Source organism: Anolis sagrei, chromosome X (genome assembly GCF_037176765.1).
Source record: "Anolis sagrei isolate rAnoSag1 chromosome X, rAnoSag1.mat, whole genome shotgun sequence".
NCBI lineage: Eukaryota > Metazoa > Chordata > Lepidosauria > Squamata > Dactyloidae > Anolis > Anolis sagrei.
This window is the reverse complement of record NC_090034.1, coordinates 11,045,067-11,072,367: the sequence shown is the minus strand read 5'-3', so window position 1 is coordinate 11,072,367 and position 27,301 is coordinate 11,045,067. Positions and strand designations below refer to the sequence as shown.

General features: G+C 39.9%; 2 protein-coding genes across 4 annotated transcripts in view; one reads left to right on the top strand and one right to left on the bottom strand.

Moving 5' to 3' along the window:
• The window catches only part of LOC137094714 (uncharacterized protein C7orf50 homolog), a 111,963-nt gene extending 86,525 nt beyond the window's left edge, over nucleotides 1-25,438 (bottom strand). Inside the window, exons 1-3 of one of the 3 annotated variants that reach the window (XM_067473156.1) lie at nucleotides 25,378-25,411; nucleotides 19,823-19,941; nucleotides 17,300-17,478 (exon numbers count right to left, since the gene is read on the bottom strand). In XM_067473156.1, the coding sequence (XP_067329257.1) occupies nucleotides 17,300-17,464 (165 nt within the window). In that variant the 5' untranslated portion in view covers nucleotides 17,465-17,478; nucleotides 19,823-19,941; nucleotides 25,378-25,411. Of the gene's footprint in view, nucleotides 1-17,299; nucleotides 17,479-19,822; nucleotides 19,942-25,310 lie in introns of all 3 variants that reach the window. The other 2 variants (XM_067473155.1, XM_067473157.1) reach the window with 2 other exon arrangements.
• Nucleotides 2,119-5,831, top strand: LOC137098014 (G-protein coupled estrogen receptor 1-like). The gene is made up of 2 exons (XM_067473687.1): nucleotides 2,119-2,335; nucleotides 4,289-5,831. Exon 2 carries the CDS (start codon nucleotides 4,611-4,613, stop codon nucleotides 5,652-5,654), a length of 1,044 nt encoding a protein of 347 aa, XP_067329788.1. The 5' UTR covers nucleotides 2,119-2,335; nucleotides 4,289-4,610; the 3' UTR covers nucleotides 5,655-5,831.
• Nucleotides 25,439-27,301: the final 1,863 nt, after the last annotated feature.

Genomic DNA, 27,301 nt, shown 5'->3' with positions numbered 1-27,301 from the left:
GCCACCCATTTTCCCTCCCTGCAGCAATTAAGAACATACTGTTATAACAACCCATGAGCTAAATGGGAAAGATCACCAAGATCCAAACAAAGTTGATTGCCAATAGCTGGTCTGAGTACACAGTAAGCACATGGAGCCTGCATTAGCACTTTACATGGAGCCTGTGGGGATGTGATGTGTTTTTAATATTGTATGTATTTCTCTGGGGAACTGTGGTTTAAATTTCAGTTGGCGTGAGGAGAGCAATAACTATCATTTCCAACAAAATAAAATATATAATCGTGTCCTTTGCTGATAAATCTATTAGACTCTGAGTGTTTGTGTTTTAAAGTTTTGTATTATTTTTTACAGATAATACAACAGATGAAAATTGTAGCTAAGGTATAATAGTGTACTTTGATAATAGTATTCAATGCTAGTGGAAAAGCGACATTTTTTCCCTGTCTCATGTTGGTCTTCTGTGATGTCACAATGTCATGCCATGTGCAAAAAGAAGATACACATCTGAATAAATATGAATAGTAAAATATTATCAAGTGAGACAAAGAGAAAATAAATTCTCAATAGTACATTCAGCAAATGTTAATCCCATTTTTGGCCTCCAACTAAAAGCAATGTATACTTCTAATGCAGCAATTACTTTCTGTTGATTTAATTAAAAACAAGAACAAGCTAAATCATTACAATGTAATTGGATAGCTCAGAATGATATTTGTACAGAAACAGAGAAATGTATCCCAGACATTCATTCACAGCAGCTTCAGTTAATGGAAAATTTTCTGTGGGCTAATAAAGTTGTGCCACAGGAGCGCCTGGTGGCGCAGTGGGTTAAACTGCTGAGCTGCTGAACTTGCTAACTAAAAGGGCGGTGGTTTGAATCCGGGGAGCAGGGTGAGCCCCCGCTGTTAGCCCCAGCTTCCGCCAACCTAGCAGTTCGAAAGCATGCAAATGCGAGTAGATCAATAGGTATTGCTCCGGCAGGAAGGTAACGGAGCTCCATGATGTCATGCTGGCCATATGACCTTGGAGGCATCTACGGACAACAACGGCTCTTCAGCTTAGAAATGGAGATGAGCACCACCCCCAGAGTCGGACACAACTAGATTTAATGTCAGGGGAAAACCTTTACTATCTTTTACAGGCAGATGAACTATTGAACTGAAGTAAACAGGGAAGTTGAGGCAAAAGCTTTGTTAGTTAACACTCTTTTAGCCCTAAATTTGGGAATATGAGCTTGATCTTCTCACCAGGGACTCAACCCAATCTGAGCCACCTTAACATTTTTTAATAAGAGGACTGAATGTAAGACCCTTATGGGAGGAAAAACATGGAGGGTCTGTGCTTTGTATTAAAGGGGAATACTTACTCCTTGAATTTTCTAAGAGCAGAAATGTTCCCTTTTGTTAGTGAAATGTGGGGAAGTTCCTGGGGGAAGGCACAGATATAGGTCAGGGGATGAGGAATAGGCTGCATATGTCATGACAGAGTTGCATTTTAAAAACATATTAAAAATATGAGACATATTCTAAAAGCAAGTAACCCTGAAGCCAAGCCAAGAAAATGACGTACCTTATGTAAATTAAAGTGAACATTCAAGCATGTATAATTGCGTACACTTGCACACTCTGTCTTGCTTCCAATTATTGGGGAAGGACGGCCCTTCTCCTTGTTGTTATTGCCAAACTTCCTTTGCAACCCTTGCCAGTGCCCCCTTGTTATACTGCTTTTGATGGTCCAGCTCAGTTTCAAAACCAATTTGCTGCAGGGCAAAGGGTGCTTTTATTTGATGAATCTTAGCCCAAACATCCTTTGCTGTGTAATAAATACCTTGTTGTCAGAATACGAAGATAAGGTGTCTAACGTTCTGAGATTATGTACATAAAAATAAGCTGAGAAACGTTCAACATTAATGTTACGCAGATATTATGATGATTATTGTCATATATCGAAAGGGGTGCTTTACACACAGTAAACCAAAATTGAAAGAAGACAGACCTCCCTCCCTCCCACAAGCAAAGCAAAGCCCTTGCCTCATCTCTTCCAGTGAGGAAACGGGATTCAGTGTAGCTGCTGAAGTCTTCTCCCACAGCCAGTGGAAAAATTCTGGCAGCCACCAGGTGGAGTTTGTTCAGTTGTCAAGTAGTTTCCTTCGGAGGCAGATGGAGACCAAGCGTCCACCTGCTGCATCGGGATTTGGAAGCACCCTGAGTGAATCGGCCTGTTGAATGATTCTACGGAAATCATCTTGGTGGCAAAGGCTGCAAGGCATCACATGTTTGAGCTTACCAAAAACCAGAGGCCGACAAAAGAAGAAATAAGGACCCACCAAAAGAAGGTAGGACCAACTCTCACTCCAGGTTTTAATTCTTGCGATAGAACTCCTTCTGAGCTTCTCCTGCAAAACCTCTCAATGTTTGTCTCTTTTAATCTCTCTCACTATATGCTTGTGAAATATACTGCTTTTTGGTGGAGGCTGAGGAAATAATGCTCAGTGTACTAGCATGTTAGCTTATTATTTTCCTGTATGAAATAGGATTGCCGAAAGCAGACAATGAGTAAAAGAAGAAATGTGTATGTCCCAAGGTTTTTAAAAATAAAATAAACAGCCTAAAGGAACCAAGAAAAACAATCCACCAGAAAAAGGTATTGTTTTAAACATCTGAATGTAAAAACTCTGAGCATCAGTATACCTCTAGTTTGATTGACAAGACTTGAATTTCTTGCTATTAAATGTTTCAGTTCTTTAAAAGGTGCACATAGAAATAAAATATGTTTTTAGATAGCTGACTGAACTGCACTAGAATCGGCCTTCTGTACAATCCAGAATCATCTGAACATTGTCTCTTATTATTTGTGACTGGAGACTTCATTGATAGAGCAGGTTACATGCAGACCTTGGTACAGCCTCTAAAGCAGTACAATTACCATAGGAGTACGGGTACTCCCTGAGTTACAACCATCTGACTTGGAAATGACTCATAGTTAAGACTGGGGTGGGACAACAGGAAGTGAGAGAAATCTTCCTCTCAGAAGGGAAATCCACTAATGGGGAAAAGGTGTCTCCACTGAAGCTTTATCACCAATCCCTGTTTCTACAACAAGTCAGATTTCTCAAAATCCAATTCTCACAGGACAGAAAGTGAGGTGAGATCTTCTGAACAAGAGCACAGACAGCAAAACAAACACCACGGGGGTGTTAACCCTTCCTATCCAAAACATGGATGCAAGTGCATGTGTACACACACACACACACATACACACACACAATTTATTTATTTATTTATTGTTTACTTCATTTCTACCCCACCTTTCTTGGCCCCAAAGGGGACTCAAGATGGCTTAAACATCCAGCAAAAATTAAATGCTGCACAGGTAAGCAATACACACATACACACACACGGCTGGAGTTACACTTACCTGTTCCGAATTACAAACAAATTCAACCTAAGAACAAATCTACAAAACTTGGGGACTGCCTGTACAGTTGAAAGAATAAATCATAACATTATTTTCTTAATCAATTCTATTCGTCTACTTTCCATTGGTTAGTAAAAGCAATTTATGCTATTGTTTAGGAACAAAAGCAAACCAAAAAAGTTAAGCAGAGAGAGGTTATTCTTAAACTATCTGTTAGGAAATCAAATGACTACATGATTAACTATATTGTGGAAGAATGCCTTAATCTAAAAATACAACACAACAAAGCTTCATAGTAATCCAGGTATAATACAGCCTTTATATTCAGCAAGTGAAAATATTTTTTCAGGATCACTGAAAAGCAATTACAAATACAAATCTTACTATTAAGTTTGAAATGGGGCCTTTGTAAGAAACGGAGGGTAAAAGAAATGAGAAGGAATCCTATCCTTTCCTCTGGCTAGTAAATAAAGGTGTCATCAGTTTTGTAACAAATGGGTGCACTGTGGGATTATTTATTAAGATTTACTTTATCATTTATGTGAAAGGTACGATAGAACAGGAAGTTCCCCCTTATTGCTTCCACAACTGTTTCCCCCCCTGATTTTTATCTTATTTTGATAAGAGCAATGCCAGGAGGATGTTTTGCACATTGCACTGAATGGATACCCTGTAACTGCATGGTTTTTTAAAATGTACTTATCATGTGTGCTCAGGTCTTTATGGTTCAGTTAATTAAATGAACATATTTTATAACTAAAAGACTAGTTATGAATTAGCAGTGAACAAATGCCAGTAACAGTCATAAATGATGGCACACGTTCAATCTTCTAGGCACAAGATTAATAATTTTTTCTTTCATTAATTCCAGGTCCAACAGTATTAAGTGCTGCCTAAACTGAAGTAAACAGAGCTATTATGATTCTCCGTCATTCAGCCTCTAAGCAAAGAAAAATGTATATACCTGAAGTCATCAATACCATTAAAAATATAATGTATTACAGAACATAAAGATTGTTTTTCTGGCTTGTCACAATGAAGAATAGCCGACTTTTCTTAAAACTCTGATTTGAATTGCTTCTGCCTTGCCAGATTTACAAGAATTATTTCTTCAGATTGTTTTGGATCCACCAACAATTTTAGCACCTTGCCACTGAAGGTAAAAGAGATCTACCAAGAAGAAAACCTTAGCCATGGAAGTTTACACAGCATCCACATCTCCAGTACTTTGCAATGGATCATGTTTGTACACCCAAAACAAAACTCTTTCAGACAAATCAGAACACCAGCAATACGTTATAGGTCTTTTTTTGTCCTGTCTTTACACAATTTTCCTTTTTCCTATCGGCTTTGTAGGGAACATCCTTATTTTAGTGGTGAATATCAGTTTTCGTGAGAAGATGACTATTCCTGACCTATACTTTATAAACCTTGCTGCAGCAGATCTCATTTTAGTTGCTGACTCCCTCATCGAAGTTTTTAATCTTGATGTAAAGTATTACGATATTGCCATCATTTGTACTTTCATGTCTTTGTTCCTTCAAATCAATATGTACAGTAGCATATTCTTCCTAACATGGATGAGCTTTGACAGATACATAGCCCTGGCAAAAGTAATGAGGTCCAACTTGTTTCGCACAATGGAACATGCCAGATTAAGTTGTGGTCTCATCTGGTTGGCTTCTATCTCTGCAACATTAGTTCCCTTCACAGCTGTATATCTGCAACATGCCGGAGAGGTTTCCTTCTGTTTTGCAGATGTAAAAGAAATCCAGTGGCTTGAAATAACATTGGGGTTCATCATCCCATTTGCCATCATTGGCCTTTGCTATTCGTTAATTGTTCGAGTCCTGGTAAGAGCCCACAGGCACCAAAGTCTGCGCCTCCGCCGACAGAAAGCGCTTCGCATGATTGTAGTTGTTGTTCTTGTCTTCTTCATCTGCTGGCTTCCTGAAAATGTCTTCATAAGTGTACAACTGCTCCAAAAGACAGACCAAACCTCATCAAGGGGCCAGTCTTTCAGACATAATTACCCCTTAACGGGACATATTGTGAACCTTGCAGCCTTCTCCAACAGCTGTTTGAACCCCCTTATCTACAGCTTCCTAGGTGAGACTTTCAGAGACAAACTAAAACTGTACATCGAGCAGAAAACCAAAGTGTCCGTTTTACATCGTTTTTGTCATGCCACTCTGAAATCAGTCATTACTGATAGCACTGAGCAGTCGGAGGTTTGATTTAGCCTGTATCAAGGTACCATGACAGAACCTGATCACAATGCTGATTACTAACAGGAAAAAATGTACATTTTGACCTGTGCACAGATTTGTACTCTATTTTTATGAGAATATGTAAAAGATTACATATTATTCAGATCTGATTTAAGTTTGAATAAGAATAAATGGCTTGTGGAAGGTTGGTTGAATTTGTTCACTCACAAATAATAAGATACCAGAAATATTATGAAAGGAAGGACATGACCATAATAGAATTATCCAATGTTGTTAGTTTTCTTGCATATATTGGATGCCCTGAACAAAACAATAAAATGACAATAAGACTGGAAAAACGCAATAGTACATATTGCTATGAACATCAATAAAAGTCATTGATTTTTCCATCCCAAGTATATCTGCTTACAAATTTGGTTTAGAGAGCTACACAGTTCAGAACACAATACTATATTTAGACAGATGCATTCTGTTACATACAGCGACTTAAGAAAAACAGAAAATCACTCTAGAATTACAGTGGAGACCTCTTTTTTGGCATATCTTTTATGATTTACAAATCCCTGACATTCCCATGAGCACGTACCAGTTTGTAAGTGAAACCCCAAAATAAAGGAATAGTTTCCACAAACCTTAGCCAAATGTACAGAAATATCAAATCAAAGTCATGAAAGTGGACTTCCAGGACAATCCGTTTCCCCTCCCTTCTGAAACCACTGCATTACCATACAAAACAAACCAATGAACCAAATAATAAATTACATACAGTAGCCTGAAGATAGGAAAACTATGACTCTATCATGAAGTCTACTCTTCAGAGCAGGTGATATAAAGAACTTTATGAGAACTGAAAAAATGGGACTGTAGGGAAATGGAGAGCTGTGAGAAAGTGACTTTTCCAAACTTGTGGTATGCATCCTCTTTTAGGATATAGCTATTGGGAGGTTGAACAGGTATCAAGACCAGAAGGCCAAAATCAGAACCATTTTTTAAGATCCTAACGTCTTTTTGTCAAAATAGCTTATATATGTGGCAGCATATTTTCAGTATCTCTTTCCAGAATGGAAAATGCAGCTCGTTCCATTACTTGCTTTTAATCACTCTCTCGATCACTTTGCTAAAAAGACAAGTTTCAGAGAAGAGTGGACCTCAATTGACCCTCACATTACAAAAAACATGTTGTCTCCTTTGGGCTTAGACCCTTGAATTTGACCTCCCCATGGCTGTAAGATCCTGAGAGCCTCTCAAAGCAACGTAGCAAATTACATTGGAGTAGGGGAAGATGCAGCTCTTGCCACATAGATTAAGCATGATCTAGAGATGATATAGTAGAAATGATCAGGGACATTAAGCTGAGAAATCACTTGTTGGATGCTACCTGTGACTACAGAGAAGGCACAGATATGAATATGGAGGTTCAAAACACTCTTATTTCCCATGTGATTGCCTCTTTTCTACCTGTCTGGGTTGGGTCCTGGTTCCTCAAAGGACTCTGCTCTCTGGTGTGCTGCCCACGAAGGCCCGTTAAATGCTGTGGAACCAGCTGCCACTAAAGCATTATTAAAGTGGCAAAGTGTGTGTAAAACTAAAAATTAATATGGATGCTGTCTCTTTATGAGATCAGAATATGTAGCTAATATGTAATTTTAAATGTTTATGATTTTTTTTTGCAGATAAGACTTAAAATTACGGCTGCAACAAGTTGTCCAAGTTTAATAAGAATTCATTTTTTGATTAGACATAAATGTTTTAAGTCTAATCAAAGATACTTCATTACAATTCTACAAATTAGAAGTCAAAATATTGTCGAAGGCTTTCATGGCTGGAATCACTAGGTTCTTGTGGGTTTTTTCGGGCTATAGGGCCATGTTCTAGAGGCATTTCTCCTGCTCGGTTATGCGACCCTCGAGCAGGAGAAATGCCTCTAGAACATGGCCCTATAGCCCGAAAAAACCCACAAGAACCTAGAAGTCAAAATATATGTATAAAACACAGGTGCACTACCTATTTTATATGTACTATATTTATAAATATTTACTTTCAATTGTTTAAATTTCAGGTGCATCATACAGCTTGAGTGCTACACAAAGTGTAGCACTCAAAAGTCCATTGCTTTACAGAGCCTGCACAGCCTACAAACAGAAGTGTTCAAGCTGAGGATTATAATACACTGATACTTTAACCATCATGGCTCTATCCTATGGAATCCTGGGATTTGTACTTTGATTACGAATTCTAAGTTTGAAATATTTCAATATTTCAAAATATTGAGCCACATACTTGCCACTTAAAATATATAGGTGTGTTTAGGGGGGAAATCCTAAAATTTACTAGGAATTTTGGAATTCCATCCAAGGTGCTTAATGAAAAAACAAATCCCCAAATTCTAAAGCAGTGTTTCTCAACCTAGGGGTTAGGACCTCTGGGGGGGGGGGGGGGGGGTGGTCATGAGGGAGTTTCAGAGGGGTCACCAAAGACCATCAGAAAACATAATTCTGATGGTCTCAGGAACCCCTTTGGCAGAGAAGACTGAAGATCTCTCCGCCTGTCCTTCTTTTCCTTTTTGGAAACAGACCAGCCTCTCAGCAAAGGGGAGGGCTGTTTCTGAGACTCCAAGCGGGGAGGGGAGAGCAGGCATGCCCAGTGCATGGAAGTGTGGTGCGCATGTGCGAATGATGGAGTGTGTGCAAGGTGGGAGGGTGACCCGTGCCAGTGAGTCCCTACAAGGTACGGCGGTCTATGTGGGAAGCTTGGTCCAATTCTATCGTTGGTAGGGTTCAGAATGCTCTTTCACTATAGGTGAACTATGAATCCCAGCAACTACAACTCCTAAATGTCAAGGTCTATTTTCCCCAAACTTCACCAGTGTTCACATTTGGGCATATTGGGTATTCGTGCCATGTTTGGTCCAGATCTATCATTGTTTGATTCCACAGTGCTCTCTGGATGTAGGTGAACTACAACTCCAAAACTCAAGGTCAATGCCCACCAAACCCTTCCAGTTTTTTCTGTTGGTCATGGGCATTCTGTGTGCCAAGTTTGGTTCAATTCCATCGCTGGTGGAGTTCAGAATGCTCTTTGATTGTAGGTTAACTATAAATCCCAGAAACTACAACTCCCAAATGAAAAAATCAACCACCCCCCCCCCCCGACACACACACAAATATTCAAATTTGGGCGTATCAAGTATTTCTGCCAAATTTAGTCCAGTGAATGAAAGTACATCCTGCACATCAGACATTTACATGACGATTCATAACAATAGCAAAACTACAGTTATGAAGTTGCAACAAAAATATTTTTTATGATTGGGGATCACCATAACATGAGGAACTGTATTAAGGGGTTGAGGCATTAGGAAGGTTGAGACACACTGTTCTAAAGGATCCAGTCCCATCAGTTAAACTGGTATCAATGTACAATATTTGTATAGTGTGAAAAAGACCTTAGAGAATGAACAGAGAACAAAGATCACTACAGTTCAGATTTCACCTTTAGGCTAGAACAAAGGATTTGCCAGAAGTGATTTTAGGTGTTTCAAACAACACTTTCCTCTCTCAGCATCAATGCCCTATCTGCAACATGGACAATAATAATGCCTTGTCTTGCACAAATGCTGGGAAAACAATGAAATGTAAAATGCTTGAATGCTCTGAAGTGCTATATAAAATGTACATTGTGCTGCTACTATTATTACTGCAATTAATTTCCACTTCATCAAGTGAGACTAAGTAATGTCCCAAGTTTTTGTACTGACTTCAATGCATCCAATTTAGATTGGATCAAGAATAAAACAGCCTATGACTTTTTTTGTGGGAAAGTCACCAGCATCTTGCATGCTGGAAAAAAGATGCCTTTAGCTAGCTTTGCCTGGCATCTTTCCAGAATTGAAAAAGATTAAATGTTAAAACAACATCATGCTCTCTTCTCCCTCCCATAGTTATCTGACAGAGCAGCGCTGTTTGTGGAACACTTGGGAGTGGTCTGGACACAGCATGCTGGTCACAAGGTGTGCTGGTCACTAAAGGATAGCCAGAATATAGGGATTTCACAATAAAACTAAGATAGGTCCAACCATCTTGAAGCATTCTTTCTCATTCACTTTCTCTCACATGCACGCAGAAAAGAGACCAGAGACCATTGTAGCTACCAAAAAGGCATTAAAAGATTATGAAAGAGATACTATTGTGGGCTTTTGGTGAGCAAGAGTTAACGGCAGTTCATGAGAAAAACTCAGTGTGAAAAGATGTCTGAAGTTGTGACTAGTCTGGTATGTGGGGTGTCATTCAAAGTCAACCATTTGGCAGACAAGCAACAAAACAAGCACGCACAAACATTTGATACCACTCAAAAATGACACTCACAGAAGTAGAATAGATTCAACATGTGTGTCAGAAGAGCTGCTTGATGAAATGATAGATCCAAAGCAATTATGCATAAACTGTTATCTGTGGCTCTGATTTAAAAGCGGAGATGTTTGTGAAGTACATTTGGCAGCCAGGAATAGTTAATGGAGACCAATGTTAACCTGTTGTTGTTGTTCATTCGTTCAGTCGTCTCCGACTCTTCGTGACCTCATGGACCAGCCCATGCCATGGCTCCCTGTCGGCCGTCACCACCCCCAGCTCCTTCAAAGTCAGTCCAGTCACTTCAAGGATGCCATCCATCCATCTTGCCCTTGGTCAGCCCCTCTTCCTTTTGCCTTCCACTTTCCCCAGCATAATTGTCTTCTCTAGGCTTTCCTGTCTCCTCATGATGTGGCCAAAGTACTTCAACTTTGTCTCTAGTCTCCTTCCCTCCAGTGAGCAGTCAGGCTTTATTTCCTGAAGGATGGACTGGTTGGATCTTCTCGCAGTCCAAGGCACTCTCAGAACTTTCCTCCAACACCACAGCTCAAAAGCATCTATCTTCCTTCGCTCAGCCTTCCCTAAGGTCCAGCTCTCACATCCGTAATGTTAACCTACACAGTATCTAAGTGGACCTCTGTATAGAGTAAAATGTTGGAGTCTATTCAATGCAATCTGCATGATGGATGCTAGGTTCTGCTAACAGAGATTTTAAAAACTTGCTAATTAAAAGAAAATTGGGTAAAATTATGCGAATCACTGCAACATGTAAGTATTTAGCAATTGATACAACGGGTATCCCCTAACTGTGACCACCAGTTGGTTTTAGGCCATTCTCAACCATTTGCTTCAGCTGTTATTTATGACCTTTGATGCATTTTAATATGGTTTGAGATCCGGATAGTGTGGAATGCCTTACAATGCCCAGGGATATTGGTACAGTTGTTATGCCTGAGTATATTCAATTAGAAATGCCATGGCCACACAGGGCACAACCAAACAGATGCACCCTCACTGTGCTGCATTCCCTTCCCAGTCACCTTAAGGAAGACTGATTCCATTAGCATTCCTTTAAAGCCCAAGAAGTAGGAATATGGCTCAGGATGTATCACATATGATGCTCAATCATCCAGGCTTTTATTTACATTTGACTGCAGTCTCCCTTCCCTCACCCAGGGATACGGCAACACCAGGGGCTAAGAATAAATACCAGTCTGCTGAGCAAGCTATCTTGGCTGGCAACAGAGGAAAGCTGCCAACTCTGCTTTGTTCTGAGGAATTGAGACTTCGCAGTTTCTTCTTATCATCTCATAGAAGCTGTCTGGTTTGTGATAGCAAGCCATTCAGTGAATACTGTAGTAATATTAAGTGGCTGATAAAAATCAGAAATTGGGAGTGCCAATAATATTATTCAGTGCCAGAAGCTAGACTTGACTACAATATTTCCAAATTATTTAACTTTTTTCTATCTTACTCTTGATATTATCTTATTTCAAACACATTTTTATGAGGACTGTAACAGATATTCATTTGTTTCTAATCCAAGCACTTTCCAGATCATTTCCCCAAAATATAAAGTTGCTGATGCACAAGTATAGCACTGAATCTTCTGTTTTTCTTAGCAAGCACAGCAAGCACAATATTTTATTTTCAAGCCATGGGTGATCAGGTGTTTGGAATTCTTAGAAACATCATCCAAGCTGAGGAAGCTGCCTTATACGGAGTCAGACAAACAACCCATTTATCTTTATACAGTCTGCATTAACAAAATCTAGATTGTAACCTAAGGACATTACAAAATACTTATATACATGATACTAATGGAACTGCTGATATGTGTAGGCTTTCACTGTGTACTGACTGGACTAAAGACGGAGGGTATATTATCTGGGTGCAGAATTAAATTCAGACTAATGAGAAATATATCTATAGGCTTGGAATATAAGGAAAATTGTTTTTACTTGTTATCTTTCAAAAAAAACATTGATACATATTTTAGATAGATCTAAAATGAGGGAAAATGGAAATTGGTTTCTAAGGATTTTTAAAAAATGCTTTTGATTTCTGATGAGATATCAGAATGAAAAGAACCTAAGGTATTTATTTTCACCCCTCTAAAATTTGAACATAATCTGAATTAAGAAATCTAAACTACAGCACAAAATTATATATATGATGTTCTGTCCTGTTGTTTAATGCCCAGTGAAACATTCTTAACCTTTCTAAAGCCAGCTAAGCAGTACACAAAATATTGTGTTTATACCAGAAACAGTTGGAGATGCAAGCTTTTTGCATGGGAAAGCCATTTTCAAAGTAGGAACTGTTTTCCCAGCTGTGAATATACTTTCCTGGGAAATTTGTTCAGCCCATTAGACAAATATTCAAAGGAATGCAAAATTATTCAGCCTCATTTATGAATATAAATATTTCGGGCATTTTTTACATTTTCATGAATGTGCTGTCATGGTAGAAGACTGCAATGGAAAACAATGCAAAGCAGGCATTGAACAGTTTGCTGCCAATCTGTAATGAAAATTTAAAAATTCATTATTATTAATTTTTTTGTCGTGTCAGGAGTGACTTGAGAAACCAAATCGCTTCTGGTGTGGGATAATTGGCCGTCTGCAAGGACGTTGCCCAGGGGACGCCCGGATGATTTGATGTTTTATCATCCTTGTGAGAGGCTTCTCTCATGTCCCCGCATGAGGAGCTGGAGCTGATAGAGGGAGCTCATCCGCCTCTCCCCAGATTCGAATCTGCGACCTGTCAGTCTTCAGTCCTGCCGGCACATGGGTTTAACCCACTGCACCACCATGATGACTAATTTAAACATTGTCTTAAAGAAGAAAAAATAATAATATAAAAGAAAAAAACAAAAACAAATTTACGCTTTGTCAACAGCATCCTGTATCATGTTTACCTGGTCCCATTGTCTTGCAAGTACTTTGCAAAATCATTCATTAGTCTTTCATAAAATGGTGACACTTAATATAGGATACTTTGCAACAGCAATTTTTTCTATTAAAGGTAAGGATAGAACCAACTGCAGCTATTCTTGTTTTATTTTACATGCATTCATTCATTCTCCTCTACTGCTTGCTGGACTGAGCAGTGTGCTGGGCATCAGCATAACCCCAAGGTAGATAGCTCACTAAATTGTTCCCTAACTGCAAACAATGAACATACCCGAAGATCATGGAAGAGTCAAGAGGTTCTGAAGATAGAAATGACTGTTGCTAGAGCTCAGAACTGAAAACAGAAGGGAACCTTGTGGGATTCTGCAGGGGAAATCTAATGATGTTGGCAAGCAATTACCTGTCAGTACGCGCTGAGATAATCCTACCAAAAGTGAGTAGTTTAATCAAGAGTATCAATCCAACAGAATAATTAAGTGATCAGTGGTATCAAGGTCTGTAGGAAAGCATAATAGTATCAATAACTTTCCAATTTAACTGTTCCACGGCCAAGTCCACAATGTGCTTGTGCTTGGATGGAGCTCCTAGACTCCATTGTTAGGGACACAGGCAAGACATCAGAAATGACTCACTTTTTTCAAAAAGCTGCTGACATGCTAATAGTGCAAACTGAGGCACAAGTTTAAAAACTCCAGGTGTTTGGTAAATTAACATATACTAGTAATATAAAGAATGCAAGCTTTTTGTCTACAAAACTTTGCAATTCCTCAGACCAAATCTATATAAATAAAAATGTAATGTTCGTTTGTGGGATTAACATAACTCAAAAACCACTGGACAAATTGACACCAAATTTGAACACAATACACCGATCAGGCCAACGGGTGACCATCACTCATTAAAACACTGAAAAATACAGCAGAAGAGACTTAAAGAGCCAACAAAACCCAAAATTACATTACAACGCATGCGCAAACCACATATGTACACAAACACACATATATACACATATACACAAATATATACACAGATATATGCACACACAAAACACACACAGAAAGGGGAAAGAAAGGAAGGAGAGAAGGAAGGAGAGAAAGAGGAGAATAAGGAGGGAAGGAGAGAAGGAAAGAAAGAAAGGTAGAGAAGGAAGGAAGGAGAGAAGGAAATAAAAAAGTGAAAGAGCAAAGGAAGGAGAGAAGGAACAAAAGAGAGAAAGATGGAGGGAAGGAAGGAAGGAAAGAGACAAGGAAGGATGGAACTAAAGAGCAAATGAAGTGAGAAAAGAAAAAGGTAGAAAAGGAAGAAAGAAGAAGGGAAAGAAAAAAAGAGAATGAAAGAAAGAAAGAAAGAAAGAAAGAAGGAGAGAAAGAGGGAGGGAAGGTTGGCCACAGCAATGCGTAGTGGGTACAGCTAGTAAAGTACATAAATAGTGAGGCTGCAATCCTCTATCTATGTGATTTGACAGCCAGCCCTGTCTTGTTGACAGTGATTTCATCAACATGAAAGCTCACAGACTACTATTACAACTCCAAAAGTGAGAGAATATTTAATCCACATCACCTTGCCTTTGTAGGACTTCTTGGTGCAGGAACACCAAGAAAGCATGTCAACAGCTCAGAAAGGAAGAAAAAACAAACCAATCTTGTCTTATTGACATTACAAAAATAGGCAAAGAGCAACATTGTGCCTATGGATGTCAAAACATTAATAAGCAAGCAAGCATTCATAACAAATATGATACTTCTGAACAACAAGCTTCAGACAAACATCAATATTTGCTGTAATCTAACAGAACAACAGCAACAATATTGCAACTGGCAACAACTGTAGCACCTAAAATCTTAATGAAAATGATCACAGCACTTATATGACTTTTACTGTGTTTCTTTAATGAGAAATAACTGGAATTTTCCCAAGTGTTTGTTAAGCATGACTGATAGAAATTTCTTCTTTCCCACGTAGTTATAACACAAGTGAATGTGACAGAATACTCAATGTTAATTTGAATTACTAAACTAGGTACCTTCTTAAGTCAGAAATTCATACGAGTAAGAACTGCTTAAACCTGGTTAATATTAAGGGTGGTCAATATCTCCACTGATGTAATGCTTAACTGCAATTGAGACAGGCATTGGAAAGCCAGAATTTGTGCTTAAGGAGGAGGGCCCTACAGTTCTTATCTCTTAAGCATTGTTAAGAAATCAGGGCCATTAAGTTTATATCAGCAGTTTATGGCTTGTAAGACTATTCATACCTTAGCATAGGACTTCAGTTGCTTACTGCGATTTTATGTAAAAGGAAGGAAATTAAAAGTTTTTTAAAAATATGACAATATTGTTTGGAAAGGTCAACATGCCTTAAAGGCAAATATACTCATTTTACACTAGTACAATTTTTGTTGGAACACATTTTACTATAATGGTCATCATAATACTGAATTACATCCATATAAAACATTTTAACTTGCTTTCACAGTGCTTCACATCAAAATCAATTTGAAGCCTACATTTTAAAGTAATGTGGTATGAAATATGCAGGCCCCAAAGGTGTGTAAAATGCAGCTAAATGCAGCAACTTAATGAGTCAGTGAAATATCTTCACCTTTAAAAATAATCAATAATGAAAATCTTCTCCCAGCTTTATAATTAAGCAATAATGTTGGTTTTTCACCTAACAAGTCATATGTAATATAAATAAAAATAAGTATTTTTCCTTAAAGGAATCTGAGGATTGAAGTTACAAAAATTACCATTCAAAGCAATCATTGGGTTCTGCTGGAAAATACTAGCAGTTCTCAAAACTCTGTGCTGCCACTTCATATGATATGAACATATCGTAAACAACTTGCCAAAAGCTCAAACAAGCTGTTTGCCCTCTCTGTTCATCAAAGGCCATGACCTAATTCCTACAGTGCTGGGAAGTAGGGGACCCATGTGGAATTTCCTCTAATCTCAGCAGGAAAGTTGGGACTAGTCAATCAGGTCCTGCTAACCAGAGCCAGACTGCCAGACCAATGACAACGTAAGAGAGATGCTTTGTATCTGACCTTCCAACTTCAGCTCAAAACTTCATCTTTTAAAAAGGACTGTAATATTATAACTTCTGTAATATGGAATGAGTTTCTGTTGTCAGAGCCTTTTGTGACGGCAAAACCAGAATATATTGCAGAAAAGAACAGAAATTTTCAGTTTCCGTAGGTTCCCAGAAAAACTTCAGAAAATGAAAGAAAAGGTGAAACTCAACATTCTGTGCTCCATTACTTGCTAATGAGAATTGTTCCAATAATTGTATTTATAGCTATCTATTTTTTTTTATTTTGTGTCAGGGCAGCCAGTCAATTATATTAAATTTCTAACAGAACAAAGCAAACAAACAGACATAATACAAAATTTGTGATTTTGGTAGTTGATTAAATGTCCTTTGACCAGTAGCTGGCCACTTGGAGTGCCTCTGGTGTTGCTGCAAGAAGGTCCTCCATTGTGCAAGTGGCAGGGCTCAGGTTGCATTGCAGCAGGTGGTCAGTGGTTTGCTCCTCTCCACATTCGCATGTCGAGGATTCCACTTTGTAGCCCCATTTCTGAAGGTTGGCTCTGCATCTCGTGGTGCCAGAGTGCAATCTATTCAGCGCCTTCCAAGTTGCCCAGTCCTCTATGTGCCCAGGGGGGAGTCTCTCATTTGGTATCAGCTATTGGTTGAGGTTCTGGGTTTGAGCCTGCCACTTTTGGACTCTCACTTGTTGAGGTGTTCCAGCGAGTGTCTCTGTAGATCTTAGAAAACTATGTCTAGATTTAAGTCGTTAACGTGCTGGCTGATACCCAAACGGGATGAGCTGGAGATGTCTCTGCTTTGGTCCTTTCACTATTGGCTGCTACTTCCCGGCGGATATCAGGTGGTGCAATACAGGCTAAGCTAGCTAATAAAATCTATTAAGATCCATCCTGTGATTTCTAATACTCTATTTTAATTAACACAGTTTTGGGAGAAATGCACAGGTACACTTCATGGAAATTAATTATGGTAAGTCTGTTTCAGAACCATAGTAGTTATTTCCTGCTAACTATAGAACTGTGTTATATGGAATGTGAAGACTGCTACTTCAGAGAAACTTAGATTCCCAAGGATATGCTTATAATTATGATACAGAGCATCCTTTCGACTCACTGGATCTGCTGATCCAATGTTGACTTTAGCTATCTTCATTCAGTGCATCAGAGCAATGAAACAAGTGACTATTCCTACAGATGATAATATACAAAAGGGGATGTGTGCCACAGTAAAGAGTCTATTTTGCAAATTCTTATACATCTGAATTTTAAGTATTCTTTTGCATTGTTTTTGGATTTATGAAAACACATATGTCATTTCAGAAAACACATACTTGCTCACTCACCTCCATTTTTTGTTTTTTCATCTTAGGTTCATGTGCCTGTTGATCCTCCTCTGACATGGCATGCTTCGATTTCTTCTTCACCTTTTCCTTTCCCGGCATGAGATGTTTCATTTTTTTCTTTTCCTTTTCAGTCTTGATCTCCGCAGTTTTTCTGTTACTGGGCATTCTGTTTTCAACAACTGGAAGAGATAAGCTTTATTAAATAAACTATAATGTAATTTAGGTATACAGTCAAAAATTATTATTATTGTTATTATTATTATTATTATTATTATTATTATTATTAACTACATTTCTATACCGCTTTTCTCACCCCTGGGGGAAGAAACATAATAAATGGCAAATTAAATGTCTCACATATATATAAAAATATCACATCTCTAAATCAATAACATATAACTGTAGATAAAAAACATTAAAACTATAAAAACATTAAACATAGACATAAGCATGAAACATATTATTGCTGCAATTAACAATGTAGGCCCTTCTCTCCCCCCCTCCCTGACTGATTTCGTTTCCTAATGTTTAGTAGTAAAATACAAGTATCTGTGCTCACAAATTTCCATGAATGGAACCCCAAAATGTTAAGACTTTCTTATATCAAAAGTTCTTAGTTTATTGTCTCAAATGTTGAGGATCATGAGGTATACTGTGTTACTATGGGTCCATTGGCCATGCACTCAGTTCATATGCTTCTCAACACTGCTCAGGATCTGTTAAGTGATATAATACAGTCAATTCTACAACTTAGTAATGCTGGGTAAGCCATTACTCCAGGCAATCTTGTCTGCCAACCAGTCTTCCCACTTTGATAACCACCACAACCACAAAGAAATAAACCCAATACTCTTTTACTCTGGCTCCATTTGTATGCTTGTCCTCTTAATTGCTAGAGAGCACATGATGTCCAAACATGTAAGCTATTAATTTGCAGACATCAACCTTCTCCGTGTCCTGCATACTTACATAACAAAGCTAAGTATCTTGCTGTTGTGTGCCTTTCAATCACTTCCAAGTCATGGAGACCCTAAGGCAAACCTGTCATGGGGTTTTCTTGGCAAGATTTGTTATGAAGATTCCCCTTCCTCTGAGACTGTGTGACTTGCGTACAATCACGCAGAAGGTTTTCATGGCCATGCGAGAACACAAACCCTGGTCTCTAGAGTCACAGTTCCAACACTCAAACCACTACAGTATATCTTTCTACTTAATATAAAGGCTGTATTTAATTCAAGAAAAGATGTACAGGTCCCATCCACCTAAAGGCATGAAAAAGCTGGCCAGAATGGATCCACATTTGTAATGATCCACACACAAACATACCTATTTTTGCCCTAGCAGTAAAATCAAAACTCAACAAAGGCCTCATAATTAAACGTCTTAAGACACAGTGCTAGAGTCCTTGTTTTCAAGGTTCCTCTGCATTTTAGCACGGTGCTATGGTGCTAAAATGAGAAAAGTTATCCCCACCAAAACCCTCTCTTTGATGATGTTATTAAAACCCCTTTCTGTAATGAGTATGACAAATCAAGTGAGTACAGTCCTGTGCTAGAGGGCTACTAAAAATCCTCCTGTAAAGATTTGGTGGATGGGATTTACTTTCATGCAACTGATTAATCGCTCCATTTGAAATCAGGAATTAATTGTTCTCCAAGTGAATTGGGCTAGCATGCTGGGAGATTAACTTTCCCTAAAATGTGGTACACAGAGCCATGTTCCAAATAAATATATAAATAAATAAATAGCCAGAGGCATCCAGATTAGTTTGTTCTGCTTTGTTCCACAAGAACAGATGGTGGAGACTACCTTGCTGACAGCATACTAAGCTGGATAATGTGGACAGATGTATCTGTATTTGGGTTTGGGACAAGACATTTTCTTCTTGAATTCATTCCAAGCAAAAAAAACAGCACGTTTTGGAAAAGTACATAAATACAACCCGTATGCAAACCAGCGCCAATATTTTTAAATAAAAAATATTCCTTATATGTTGATGTGTGGGAAATAAATGAAAAGAAATAAACGTTAAGCCAATGCTTTCTGTTTTCTACTTTTGATGTGAAGGATACTGTGTAAACTTATTTCTTTTTTAAACAGTGCGTTTCAACTTTCATTAGAAACATTACAATCTATTTCAAGAAAAGCTGTAGGAGAAGTATCTCCCCAGGACAAAGTGAAGAATAAAAAATTACCAGCTGTTTTTCTGAGTTCATTTTTGAAAATGGACATACAGTCAGAGATACAGATACAGAACAGAACAAGTGGAAAATATGCAATGTTAGTATAGCGAGCACTTATCACTGCATTAATAGTTGACAAATTAGCTTAACAAAGCAAGGAAGAATGCATTCTCATCAATTACTTCTGTTGTGAGTGGCCACTGGGTTGAGCTTATCTACATTCGGTTTCTTCATAAAAATATGCACTGCAATTCCACTTTGTGACTCTATTTTTCCTATACAGAGATTGTATCAATTTATCTAGCTATACTTTTTACATATGTAGCTGCCAACAACTGACCTGGCTAAACCAAGATCTGACCCTCAAATGGTTCTGCTAGGGCAGGCATGTTTTCCACTGCTTTGTTGCAGCAGATTAACACAGTTGCCAGTCTTGTAGGCACTTTTTCAGTTTCTTCCCTAAGAAATACAGAAAGGTATCATTTTCTATTAAAAGTGTCTAGATAGATTATATCTTTCAATGGGATAGCTTTGCAATCTACCAGACAACAAAAAAGATCTTAGTACCTTAAAACCTCACAGATCTATTGCAGTATCCATGTTTGTAAAACAGAATCTATGAAGTACTCGCAGCTACAGGTGGAATGTGTTTAAAAAGGAATCTGTTTTTGTACAAACACACTTCAGAATGGTTTTGTTGTTGGTAGAGCTTGAGCACAAAGTACTTTTGGTTGATGTCAGAAGTGGGAGAAATATACAAACTCCAATTTGAATTTTTTAAAAAAACAACAACTTGTAACAATAGGTTTTGGACTATATCTCTTCATTTAGAAGCCATGTCAAAGGAGGAGCAGCTTAGGGAGCTGGAGATATTTAGCTTGAAGAAAGGATGTCATATTGAGGAGGGGTTAAGCTTGTTTTCTGTTGCTCCAGAATCTGGAACATAAAGTAATGAGTTCAAACTACAGGAAAAGAGATTCCACCTAAACATTATGAAGAGCTTCCTGACAATGAGAGTGCTGCCTTGGGAGTCTGGTGAGGTCTTCTTCTCTGGAGGTTTCTAAGCAGAGGCTGTATGACCCTCTCTTGGTTGTGTTTTCCTGCCTGGCAGAACGGGGTTGGACTGGACAGCCGTAGGCATCTTTCCCATCTCTAGGAATATGATTCTCTTGAGACCAGGGTATAATTCCCCACTCAAGCCATGGAAGTCTAGTGGGTGATCTTGGGAGAGTCACACTCCCAGCTCCAGGAAATCCCATGATAGGTTTGCCTTTGGGCTGCCGTAAGTCAGAAACAACAAAAATATCATTTTATATGTATATTTTGTACCTAAACAACTACACTACGCTTTATGAAGTTAAGTAGCCTTGTGATTCAATTGGTAATGAAATTCTCTGCTTTAACATTATACCGCAGTACATTTGTAGCTATTATACATTCGGCATGTATGAAGGAGTCGGAAAAAATACAGGCGTTAGAACTGAAGATTTGGCAGAGTTAACATGGAAATGTATCAAACTACAGCAATCTAATATGAATCCATTTTCAGCCATGATTCCCACTGGATGATATTAACACTTTTACAAAAATAGTTGTGCAAATCTATTGCTGTAGAAGCAAATTGGAGAAATCTCAAAGAATAATGGCTTATCCCTTTACAAGAAAGCGTTTAATTAAGCTAAAAAAAGTGGTAGTAGAAGCTCTGGGTTTTATCTTTGTTTTAATGTTCATATGCTTTTAATTATGTTTGCTCTTTAAATTATTTATGTTTCAATAGGTTGTTTTAACTTGATATTCTATGTTTTTATTCTGTTGTAACCTCTTTGGGTTTGTGCTCAGAGAAAGGTGGGATATAAATTTCTCAAATAAATTAATAAAAAATTTTGAACTGCAGAGGTGAGCATCTATTGCCTTACTGTAGGACACCAAATCTTATTAGCCTGCACAGCACAGCTAATGGGGAGGCATCATGAAAATGGCAATACATAGGACAGCTGTCACATCTGATGAAGCATTCTCCCCAACTGACATATTATGTTTATTATGTACCTTCAATTTATCTGATTTATGGTGAGCCCATTAAATTCATAGGGTTTCCTTAGGCAATGAATACTCTGGAGGTGGTTTTGCAAGCTCCTTCTTCTGAAGTATAACCTAGAGTATGCCTAGAGTTTGTGAAAGTTACTTTTTTTGGTTGAGGCTGCAGTTTCCAAAAAGAAATCTCCAGCCAGCATGATTTGAATGTTTACAGACTGCTTCTTCCCATGTTACTTTAAAATCTCAGTATCAAACTTTCATGTTATCAAAAGCATTTCGGTTTGACATTCATATATAATTTTGATTAAATGCACATGTCAGTTTTATATTATACAGTATCATGATAGGCAATCCCTCATGGCCAAATATGATTGTCATGTAGAAGTAAAACCTTGGCAGTAGATCTGAAAGTGACTGCAGAAACCTAGTCTTAATCTGCATGGTCTTTTGCAGTGAAGAGATACATTTCCACATGGAAAGTGGTCCTGACAAGGGTTTGCTTCAGGTGCCTTCTTGCTCTGGGTGCATTTCTCCCTTTCGTCCTCTAGTTGTGCCTCTTCAAAATCCATCGCACTGTTGGTAACAGCTGACCTCCAGAGCCAGAGCTTCCCAATTCTCTCTTGGTACACTCGTACCTTGGGATGCCAGATTTGGCCACAGTAGTTCATGCCTTAGTCACATCCTGTTTGGACTACTGCAATGCTCTCTACACGAGGCTGCCTTTGAAGACAGTTCAGAAGCTTCAACTGGTGCAGAGATCGGCAGCCAGGTTACTAATTGGAGCTCCATACAGGGAGAGATCCACTCTCATGTTGCGGCAGCTCCAATGCCTGCCTGCCTTCTTCCCAAGAGATTTGCAGGAGTTTTTAAAGAGTCCACACGAACCCCGAGATCATCAGGAGAGACCCTTCTCTTGGTTCCACCACCGTCACAAGTGCGATTGGTGGGGACAAGAGAGCCTTTTAGGTGGTGGCCCCATGGCTCTGGAACGCCCTTCCTAAAGAGGTGTGATCAGCCCCTTCATTGCTGGCCTTTTGCTCACAAATTAAAACCTTTTTATGGAACTAGGTTTTTCCTGAAGATCAATAATAGGCAATGACCAGACAGATACTGGTAATGTGTACTTTTGGAATGCTGTGGTGAACCAGCAATGCTTTTACATCACGACAATGCCTCATCATCACCATCCTCCAAACTGGACCCAGGGCAGCCTTGGCATTGCCCCAGCTCCCTCCAGATCGGGCCCAGGAGGGCCTTGTCATCACCTTCCACCAGTGGTTCTCAACCTGGGGTCCCCAGATGTTTTTGGCCTTCAACTCCCAGAAATCCTAACAGCTGCTACACTGGCTGGGATTTCTGGGAATTGTAGGCCAAAAACATCTGGGGACCCCAGGTTGAGAACCACTGCCTTACACCAAGCCACTGTGACTTATGTTGATTGATTCTTCATTTTGGCATTGAATGTTTGCCAATCTGTTATTTTTGTTGTAAACTGCCCTGAGTCCCTTTGGGTATTAATATTATTACATGGCCTAAAGGAGATGGAGTTTTTAGAACCTAGATAACTGTTTTTAATGAACAATTTTAGTGGATGAGTCAGGGATTTTTTTAAAATAGTATTTTTTTTATTCTTATGTATTTTTGTCGCTTTTAACTACTGTACGCCGCTTTGAATCCCACCCATAGGAGAAAAGTGGGGTAAAATAAATTAATAAATAAATATTTCAGAAGTCCATGTAGACAGTCGATGTTTCGCAGGCACACAATATTGCTGGTATTTGTGATGATAACTGCATAGTTTGTTTGACAATTCCGTGCAATCTAGGGTACTGAATTAGATTGCAATTACACAATAGTTGCACACCTTTTGGAGGGACATCGCTTTGTAGGTTTGGCTTGAAAAGCACCATGCACCTCAATGGCGCATACAAATATTGTGTAAAAAATTGTTGCCAGGGTATGTGTCTAAGGCAGGCATGAGCCAACTTTGGCCTGGCTGTTAGGCAGGAATGTCTTTGAAGAGTAAGTAGGAAGGGCTTTGTGTGTGTTGTGATTTTTTTATATTTGTTGCTATTTTATAGGTTAGTCCCCAAGGTAGTTTATTTTGGCATCTGTGACAAAATTCCAAATGTGCCTCTCTATGACAGCCAAAGCCCAATAATAAAATCACTATCAAACTGGTTTCCTTTCCTTAAACCAAAAATCAGCTACCTTAGGCATCCACTTTACTTTTTTAAATATATCTTTCTGTCTTGTTGCCATGTATTCCATAAATTTATTATGCACATTTTATCATGCTGGGTAGTGAGACAATAGGGGGCAAGTATGTGCATTTGATAGAACAAATGATAGACAATGAATCTTTGCTTGAGACTCCAGTTGCATTACACTGCCTATGGCCAACTTTTAAAAGTCAGGAGAAGGCAATACAGACCAGTGTTCTCTTTGTGCATTATGGTAGTAGAATATAGGTAGGGGCGTGTAGGTGGTGAACACAGAAGGAAAAGGGAGTGTATTGAAGAAATAAGAAATCAGATACATGGGTTGTTAGGGACTGGTAGATTTACTGTTCCTTCCTTCACCTCTTTGGTATAATGCTGGAAAAAATGTAACTGTCAACATAGTGCACTAGCAGGATTGTTTCTTGCCATGGGCCCATTCTCCAGGCATCATTTGTCATATTGTATTGTCATCTGTCCTTTGAAAAACAACTGAAGGCCTTTCTGTGCACACAGGTATATGGAGAGAAGGATACTTGAAATACTTCTTGGGAGGAGAGCAATGTCCAGTCTCGATAAAATAGTAAAGAGTAGAGACATCACACTGGCAACAAAGATCCATTGCCTAGTCAAAGCCATGGTATTCCCTGTAGTCACCTACGGATGTGAGAGCTGGACCTTAGGGAAGGCTGAGCGAAGGAAGAGAGATGCTTTTGACCTGTGGTGTTGGAGGAAAGTTCTGAGAGTGCCTTGGACTGCGAGAAGATCCAACCAGTCCATCCTCCAGGAAATAAAGCCCGACTGCTCACTGGAGGGAAGGATACTAGAGACAAAGTTGAAGTCCTTTGGCCACATCATGAGGAGACAGCAAAGCCTAGAGAAGAAAATTATGCTGGGGAAAGTGGAAGGTCAAAGGTAGAGGGGCCGACCAAGGGCAAGATGGATGGATGGCATCCTTGAAGTGACTGGACTGACCTTGAAGGAGCTGGGGGTGGTGACAGCCGACAGGGAGCTCTGGCGTGGACTGGTCCATGAGGTCACGAAGAGTCGGAGACGACTGAACGAATGAACAACAACAACAATGTGCTTATGTGGCTGAGGGAGGAAAGGAAGAGGCCTGAGGCTGTTAGGAATGGTGGGAGTTGAAGTCCAAAACACCTGGAGGGCCCAAGTTTGCCCATGCCTGATCTACACGTACACATAAATATACATGCATTCATGCACACACACATGTACTTAAGGTTGGGAGGAATCAAAGCTCCCTGCGTGAGTGGTGATGGCACGATCGTCAGCATAGATGAAAAACTCTGTCACTTCTGGCAGTGGCTGGTCATTTGACATTACTTTAAACGGCCATGGCTCAAGGCATCCTGGAAGTTGTTGTGGTTTGGGAAGGCACCACAACTCCCTGGCAGAGGCCTTGTTGAACTACAACTCCCAGGATTCCCATGGCCTTGAGCAGTGGCAGTGAAAGTGGTGTAGAACCGCGTTCGTTCTGCAGTGTAGACGCACCCCTGGGTGACATTTCTCAGAGTCTTAATATTTTCCAGCTATAATGTCGCCTTTCCTTACCAAAACATTATTGTTAACTCATAATAACGGGCCTCTGTGCCTCACGAAGCGCAGCCCTTCTCCTCACCTCACACACGGCGCTTCTCCTCGCCTGGTTTCTTTCAATTCCGCCTCCCTCGGACCGCCCTCGCGCTCCTATTGGCTACCGGGATGGCGCGTGCGATCTACCATTGGATGCCTTGCTCCTCCGTCACCTAAAATAGCCAATAAGAGTCTCGGGTGGCTCCTTGATGTCCCGCCCCTACGCCGCCTCTCCTCCCTATTGGTTGAGATGCTCCTCCTCCTCCTCCCTCACGCGATTTTCAACCCGGCCGCCTCAAAGCCTCCTCGCGCTCTCATTCGCTGGCACAGGAGGGCGCGTGCGTGCTCCTATTGGTTCGCTTCAGCCTCCATCAGGAAAAAGAGCCTATGGGAAACCTAGGATGTTCCCCCCTCCCTTCTCTTCCTGAGTAGGCGGGACTTGGAGAAAGCACGTGACGCATCTATGCCTGTTGTTGTTCATTCGTTCAGTCGTCTCCGACTCTTCGTGACCTCATGGACCAGCCCACGCCAGAGCTCCCTGTCGGCCGTCACCACCCCCAGCTCCCTCAAGGTCAGTCCAGTCACTTCAAGGATGCCATCCATCCATCTTGCCCTTGGTCGGCCCCTCTTCCTTTTGCCTTCCACTTTCCCCAGCATCATTGTCTTCTCCAGGCTTTCCTGTCTCCTCATGATGTGGCCAAAGGACTTCAACTTTGTCTCTAGTCTCCTTCCCTCCAATGAGCAGTCGGGCTTTATTTCCTGGAGGATGGACTGGTTGGATCTTCTCGCAGTCCAAGGCACTCTCAGCACTTTCCTCCAACACCACAGCTCAAAAGCATCGATCTTCCTTCGCTCAGCCTTCCCTAAGGTCCAGCTCTCACATCCGTAGGTGACTACAGGGAAGACCATGGCTTTGACTAGGCAATGGATCTTTGTTGCCAGTCTGATGTCTCTACTCTTTACTATTTTATCGAGACTGGACATTGCTCTCCTCCCAAGAAGGAAGCGTCTTCTGATTTCCTGGCCACAGTCTGCATCTGCAGTAATCTTTGCACCTAGAAATACAAAGTCTGTCACGGCCTCCACGGTTTCTCCCTCTATTTTCCAGTTGTCAATCATTCTTGTTGCCATAATCTTGGTTTTTTTGACGTTTAGCTGCAACCCGGCTTTTGCGCTTTCTTCTTTCACCTTGATTAGAAGGCTCCTCAGCTCCTCCTCGCTTTCGGCCATCAGAGTGGTGTCATCTGCATATCTGAGGTTGTTAATGTTTCTTCCAGCAATTTTCACCCCAGCTTTACATTCATCCAGCCCCGCACATCCTCGCATGATGTGTTCTGCATACAAGTTAAAAAGGTTGGGTGAGAGGATGCAGCCTTGCCGGACGCCTTTCCCAATCTTGAACCAGTCTGTTGTTCCGTGGTCAGTTCTGACTGTTGCTCCTTGGTCCTTGTACAGATTCCTCAGGAGAGAGGGAAGGTGGCTTGGGATGCCCATCCCACCAAGAACTTGCCACAATTTATTATGATCCACACAGTCAAAGGCTTTAGAATAGTCAATGAAGCAGAAGTAGATGTTTTTCTGAAACTCCCTGCCTTTCTCCATTATCCAGCGGATATTGGCAATCTGGTCTCTATGCCTACAGAACGATTTAGACAAGCGAGGTGGGCGGGTGCTTCCGCGCGCACTCTCTCTTCCTATTGGTCGGTATATTTTTGACGGGCATTTTTCGTCATCTCTTTGAAAGGTGGGCGGGTTCTTCCGCGCTCTCTCTCTCTTCCTATTGGTCGGTATATTTTTGACGGGCATTTTTCGTCATCTCTTTGAATTTCTGCTCTTTGCATTTCTCCAGAGTTGCTGTGAGTTTTCCAGGCTGTCTGGAAATGTTCCAGAAGCATTCTCTCCTGACGTTTCACCCACATCTATGGCAGGCATCCTTAGAGGTTGGAAACTAGGAAAATTGGGTTTATATA